Source organism: Limulus polyphemus, unplaced genomic scaffold (genome assembly GCF_000517525.1).
Source record: "Limulus polyphemus unplaced genomic scaffold, Limulus_polyphemus-2.1.2 Scaffold2449, whole genome shotgun sequence".
Classification (NCBI taxonomy): domain Eukaryota; kingdom Metazoa; phylum Arthropoda; class Merostomata; order Xiphosura; family Limulidae; genus Limulus; species Limulus polyphemus.
Window position 1 is genome coordinate 89,943 of NW_013668059.1, and position 7,380 is coordinate 97,322.

At 32.7% G+C, this 7,380-nt stretch overlaps 1 protein-coding gene across 1 annotated transcript; it reads right to left on the minus strand.

Annotated features, from left to right (window-relative positions):
• Nucleotides 1–3,689: 3,689 nt before the first annotated feature.
• Nucleotides 3,690–6,464, minus strand: LOC106466983 (uncharacterized exonuclease C637.09-like). Its single transcript, XM_013927294.2, has one exon. It carries the CDS (start codon nt 6,394–6,396, stop codon nt 4,288–4,290), a length of 2,109 nt encoding a protein of 702 aa, XP_013782748.1. The 5' UTR covers nt 6,397–6,464; the 3' UTR covers nt 3,690–4,287.
• Nucleotides 6,465–7,380: the final 916 nt, after the last annotated feature.

Genomic DNA, 7,380 nt, shown 5'->3' on the forward strand with positions numbered 1-7,380 from the left:
ATTTGCAGATGATATTAAGGTCTTGGGTGTTGCTAGCTGTGAAGAGGATGCTGCTGATTTACAAAAGGATTTAGATCATTTAGTGAGTTGGGCAAATGGGTTTTAACTATAATGAATGTAAGCTAATGCATTTGGGTTATCATAATTTTAATTATAAGTATAATTTGGATGGGAATAACCTTAACAATGCTATGAAAGAAAGGGATCTTGGTGTAGTGGTTGATCAGTCTCTTAAGCCATCCAAGCAATGAATTGTTGTTGCTAGTGGTAGGGTAAATAGAATTTTAGGTTGTATCTACAGAAATATTGAATACGAGTCTAAAGAGGTTATAATTTCATTGTGTAGGTTACTGGTTAGGCCACATTTGGAATATTGTCTTCAGTCTTGAGCTCCTTACCTTAAGAAAGACATTGAATTGTTGGAAAGGGTTCAGAAAATGGGGCCTGGGATGGAGGGGTTGTCTTACAAGGAGAGATTGAAATCTCTCAAATTGTTTTCTCTTGAAAAAAGAAGAGTTAGGGGGGATCTGATTGAGGTGTTTAAGATTTTAATGGGAATTGATAATATTGATGCATCATCTTTTTTCATATTTAAGAGTGAGAATAGTAGGACTAGGGGACACAAATAAGTTTTGGCAAGGTAGGAGTTATCTTCAGCTAAGACAGTTTCATTTTTGTAACAGGGCGGTTGGCCTTAGAATGTTGTAGAGGCAGTAAATTTAAGTGAGTTTAAGAGAAAGCTTGATAAGTATATAAATGATAAGGGCTTGCTTTAAGATTTTTTAAAATTTATTTATTAATAGTTTTAGTTTAATTTAGAGGATGGAACAGCCAAGATGGACCAGTTGGTCCCAAAATATTATTATGTTATTAATGATATTGGAAGGGGCATAATTAGTAAAGTTTGTTAATGACATTAACAGGAATGAACTTGGTTCCCAATGTAGTGGATTTCTGCCATTTTTATTTCTAAATGTGCAATCCATATAATTTGTTCAAATCTTGTGAAAAAAGCTTGGAGTTGGAGTGCTGGAGATCAAATACTAATATTAGGAGGTTCAATCTGAGATTGCTTTGTTTGCTCTTACATTTACACTAAACTGAAATCATTATTTGGGGCTCCTTTTAAGTGACTAATTCATAGACAGCTAACCAAATGCAAAATATCTTTTGAAGCCAAATGTATCTGAAAATTAAAAGGCTAAAATTCAAGGAACTTGTTTAAATATATATTAAAATACGCAAAGGATCAACATGGTATTATACACAATAAAAATTATTATTTAAAGACCAATCAATGGTTGTAAAAGACACTCTACATGTTGGACATTGATTCACGTCATCCTCAGGTGTGAAAAAATACTGTGCAACCATATCTAAACGTGTCAGAAATACACAAATTTCTTAAAACACAATGGCAGACAATTAAAAAGGATTAGCATAAAGATAATTTTAAATCTTTTGCAATACATCTTAATCCCATGTTGTACTCACCCATTTGTTTAAAATGACATAAAACATTTTTCTTTCATGTGTGAAATAATTTAGATGGAGTCCAAACTGGACAGAGATAAACTGATCTAACGAAAGTTGTGAGGAGCAGGTATTACGACTTACTTAAAAATTATAACATTACAAATGTGTTAAATATTGCAGATTAAGATACTTTCTGTATCGTAATTTATGTTACACATATCTCATATGTTTTCATTTTGCATTAACCCAAAGAATCTGGTAATGTATTACAATACAGAATACATAAAGTACTGTAATCATATTATTCACGTTTAGTATATACTGTTAAGTCAAAAAGCTTGTTTATTTCAGTTAAACTTTGAAATAATAAGACATATTTGTACTTAAATTCAAATCAGAGGTTTTGTACAGCAAATTTCAATCAACTTTTATGTCTAACATATCTAATACATTGTATGCCATTACATTATCATATCTCTATTAGCTGGAAGTTTCTGAAAAAATGTCACAAATTCTAGCAGTCATCAATTTGTTTTAGAATTGAAAAAAAAAAAGTAAGGTAGGATAGTCAATAGTTCATTCATGAACTTTCATCCATGCCTGCCTTTAAAAGATTCAGTTTTTAAATGATTGGTGAGTACTCTGCCCAAGTGGAAACTGAATTATAAAAGTATTGCCTCAGTATTTCAAAAACTGGAACATTAGCCAAAGTTGGCAGAAATCCATTGTTTACTGATCATCCTAAAAAGCACCAGAGAGCACATAGACCCCTCTGGCTTCCAGCCTTTATGAGCTAGCCAAATGTTTCATTTGCTGTTGTCATCCTTGGGTATTTCTATCTGAATTGAGGCTGTTAAGGGATTACAGAATTACTTTGATCGACTGGTAAGTTAAATACTGGGCAAATGAACTTTAATTATAGTAAGTACAAGAATTATCAAAGGACTTGGATCTTGTAATTTAAACTAGTGAGAAACCATTTAATAGTATAACTGAAGAAAAGTACCTTAGCACAGCAGTGGAGAAGTTACTAAAGCCTTCAACGCAGTGCTCATTTGTAATAGTAAATCTGATAGAATTTTAGAGTGTATTTATAGACTTATGTATTACAACTTAAAAGAGAATGGTGATTTAATTTGTGTTATGCTTTGGTTTTATAAGATTGATAATTTACTTGTGCATGATTCCCATGTCATATATATTCATTTTGAGAGTGGTTATTTTGGTTCAACTATTACACTTGAAACACAGTTTAAGAAAGACTTGAAAGAATAGTCAGTGTGCTGTCATCTGTACAATATTACACATGGTACTGTAGTACTCCTGTGCCCAGCAGCCAGTCTTCAATCACTTGTTGAGCTGATTTTAAGAGGATGCTTAAGATTAACGAAACTATTAAGACCAGAACATAATTGAACTAAACCCCAATACCATTAAGACAGAAAATAGGAATAAAATATTTTTTATATTGAACTGTGTGAAAGTGAAACGATTCATCAAGCTAATAAAATCAAGATGTAATTATCTCTATGTACAAACAATCACTAGTTAGGCATCATTTAGAATACTGTGTACAGTTTCAGTTACTGAATATTGACTTGTTGGAAATGGTTCAGACAAGGGTTACTAGAATGATTTGGAGGTTATTTTATAGGGCTGTATTAAGATATCTTGACTTATCTTTTAAGATGGGTAAGAAATGACCATTGAAGTTTATAAGGTTATCTAGAGGACCACAAGCTTCTGATTTCTTTCTGCTATATTCTGAAGATAACGGAACATTAAAAATAAAGGTCAAAGTTTGGAAAAAATAGGCTAGGCTTCAGTTAATACAATTTTATTTTTCAAGCAGGTAGATTCATTTATAGAATGAATACTTATTGGCAGTAGGGGCTAGAACGTTCACGAGTATAGAGAGAGAATTGATGGTTTCCCGAAAAAAAGAGTGGATTTAAAATTTTATTTTTTTGAAAGGTTGGTGGTACAAGGACAGTCTCGAAAGATATATTGGTCTTTTGTTATCTGTATGTTCTAATTGTTATTGTGAATGGTAAAGAAACATCTGTTTCTCAGAATAGCCCAGTACATATGTTGTTTTTCAATTTTGACAAATTCAAAACAGCAGTTATTCATATTTCTATACTTTTTAAAGAGCCTCTATTACTGGGAACTTCACACAAAACAAACATTTTATACTGATAGTATTTATTTCATAAACACATTAATTATAAATAAACCCTAAAAATTATAAAATAAGTACAAAAAATGTGCTGATACATAATTCTGTTATATGCCATCACAAGTCTGAATAAGCTTTTAATTATTTGTTCAGTGTTTCACTTTTTCAACAAAAATGTTTTTGCTTTTATACATTATTTACCCGAGTTGACCACAAACACACTGGATTATAGATGAAAGAGATAACTGCTTTTAAGTTCATTAGTAGTAACCTCCTGTGATAGGAATCCTAATATGACTTGTAATTACTAAACCAGACGTACTTACCAGATCCATTGAAGTGAAATTTCTTAAAACATATGACTTGTTAAATAGGTTCAACACGTGAAAATTCAACAAGTTTAAAGTCTGCAATGTATGCTTTAAAAAAAAAATATACAACTATTAACAGGTTAAGAAAACAGAAAATCTGAGCTTTCTACATAAAAATAGTCCTTTTATAAAAAACAAACATGATACAAGATGGGTATTTATTTCATCACGATTCATAACTTCATGTATTAACAGTTAACACTACATAACTACTTTTGTGTCCATCAAAATCGAAAGACAATATATTTACAACAGTAGTTACTACTGGTTCGTATCTTTTATTGTTACAAAACACACACCGTTACCTTCAGTTTTTGCACATCCACTTAACATAACTATAAAGAGGGCTCTGTCTGCACAAGCTTTGTGAACCTTAAAAACATATTTGTCAATTTTTTTTAAGATATCTGTAAAGCCTGCATTTTGCCAGCCACTTTGCAAATCAAAATGACCCAGGGTCAAATAATGATTAATTGCTTCCTCTTTCATTTTTTTGGAAACTTTCTTAACTTTTGCCACCTTAATTGTTCTGACATTGGTATCAAGAACAACTATTGGATACTGTTCTATAGCTTTTGTCTCACCTATGACACACACAGACTTTCCTCTTTCTTTTGCATGCCGGAAGAGACTAGTCACTAATCCTGTATGATTAATGTGTGAAGGAGCTTTCTCTTCTATTAAATTATTGCGTATAGGTATAGTCCCTCCTAACACAACATCACCAAAATGTAAATCATTCTTCAACTTCAAAAGTACCAACTTCATTGTTGCAGAACTGTCTTCAACAGGGCTATGACCTTCATCTCCCATTTGTATTTTCTCACCAATAAACATGTAAGATAACATCTTCAAACTAGGCTTTATGAACCGTTTTCCTGATATATTATATATTACACTTGTATCAATAACATACGGATGTATCATTTTCAAAGCTTGAAGGTCACAATTTAATGAATGGCCACAAAGAATAGCATCTGGAGGCAACAAGTCTTGAATATCTTTTTGAACATCTTCCAGTCTAGTAGTTACAGAATCAAGCATGGGCTTAGTAATACCACTGTATTTAGTTAAGTAATTGGTAATCTTATTATGTGGTTTTACAAGACTATTGTAAACAACTTTAAGGTGTTCATTGACAATTGACACTCGTGTTAGTTCTAATTTCTTCTCCGTAGTCATACACATTTCACAATCGAGTGCAAATAGTGGTGAATGTGGAGAAACCTCCAAGTATTCCTTCTTTGTAAAACAGTAGTCACTGGGTTCATCTTTATCTACCATTGGTAATGGAAAGTTTTCCATTATCAGCTGAATTGGGCTCAGCAGAAGCTCAATACGTGAGCAACATTCTCCAGATGTTTTATTTTTTTCTGGCTCTTCATTTGTTTTCTCTAGTAATGTGATAGGAAAAATTGCTGACAAAGCTTTGTGAACATATCCTGAACTCATGAGAGATGTTATATTACCAAACTTTTTTAGCATCTTTTCTCTGCCACCCACACTTAATGGAACTTGACTTAACTCTTCTATTAAATTCATGCCATAGAGCTTTGGTGAAAGAAATTCAACTGCATGCTTAAACAAGTTACACATACGTGGAAAACAATTAACATTGTTGCAAAAATCATCTACAGATACATTATCAACTACGAGGACAACCACATGACTAGTTTTCTGCCAGCGCAGCAGTCTGCACCATCTTGTATTGTACGAAGTTTCTCTTCCCATTAAAGAAACTAGCAATAAATGCTGAATATCCTGTGCAAAAAGCTTATGTGATGGTTTTAAAAATGAATACTCTCCATTAGCATTTATTTCACTCTTTAACTGTGCATCAAAACCAGTATCTGTTAAATAAAATAATGGTCGATACATTTTCCTTTTTTTCTGATCACGCAGTTTAGCACGAAGGTTTTGCAATTCACTAAATTGATTGTTACTATTTTTACTAACGTGACTAATAGTGATAGAATTTTGCTTCATTTTAACATGCGATTTTATCTTGATACCTTTAAAACTATCATCAAGTAGCTTTTTCTTAGTAGCATTCACATTTAGAAATTGTAGATCATGTTCCGAGTTAAAATCCAGACTTTGTTGGGTTTTATCTCCTTCGACATTTTTCAAGACTAGTGATTTACCTGTATCATCAACGTCGCTTGATTCTATATCACTGTCACTATCTTCTGACTCTAAGCCTACTATAGGTTTACCAGCACGCTGTCGTAAGCCTAAACACGATAGCTTAGCTTTTTTTGCTTTCTGACGTGCTTCTTTATCATCTTCATTAGCCTTTGCTATTTCCAAAAATGCCTTTATTTTCCGTTTCTTAGATTCTATACGTTTTTGCTTTTTAAGTGATAACATTATATATACCACAATAAAGTTATAACTGATAAATATAGAAATTTTTCCCTCACACACGTTCCGAATAAAACGCACGCTTCACGAATATAATTTATATATATATACACGTGGCTGTGTAAACAAGCTTGTGGTTCGTAGAAACATATTTATGACGATATTTACTTTATTTGTAATAAATGTTGTAACTTTTGCTACACATATTACTTAATTTTTTCATAAAATTCATTATATTTACAAATAATAAAATATTTCCTTTATAAACGAATTATGCTTGTAGTGGAATCATTTTACATATTTTAGACCACTCACATGTTAATAAAAAAACGGATGGATGTTTGTTTTAAGCACTAAGTTATACAATGAGCTATATGTGCTGTTCCCACTACGAGTATCGAAACCCGGTTTCTAGCGTTGTAAATCCGCAAACATGCCGCTGTACCTATGGGGGCAAAAAAGGATAAAAAATAACAAAGTCATTTTGACGATGGATGGATTGCTATCAATTTCATATAAACTCATTCCGCTCTATGGGAACGTAAGATTCATTCATTCATTTTCGTAGTGGGTGTTTTAAGTTTTTAAAATGTAGCTTTGAAGAAATTTTGAGAAGTCTTCGTGAAAAAGAAATTGAGTCAGTTAATGACTGACTGTTGGCTCTTTCATTCAGAATGCCCCCGCCGATGCAAGCCAGGAAAGCCGAAAAAAGACCGAATGAAGGGACGTGAAGCGTCGCTACTTAGCTTGTTGATTAACATGTCACAGCACTATAGTCAACCACAATACTCCTATGTCAAAGAAGATAAGTTGGGGTAGAATAAAAGAACATATCCAAGAAAGCCCGATGCTTGTGGAAGTAGTGGAAACCCATCCAGGCTAGCGGATGTGAAGATTGGAAGGTCACTTGTGACAGGTCATCAAGTAGTACCCATAACAGTGGCTAATTCCTCTAAATATGAACAGACACTTCAAGGAAGGGGCATTGTT

Excerpts from the sequence above, each read along its gene's own strand:
- LOC106466983 (XM_013927294.2), bottom strand. The coding sequence starts at position 6,396 with ATGTTATCACTTAAAAAGCAAAAACGTATAGAATCTAAGAAACGGAAA.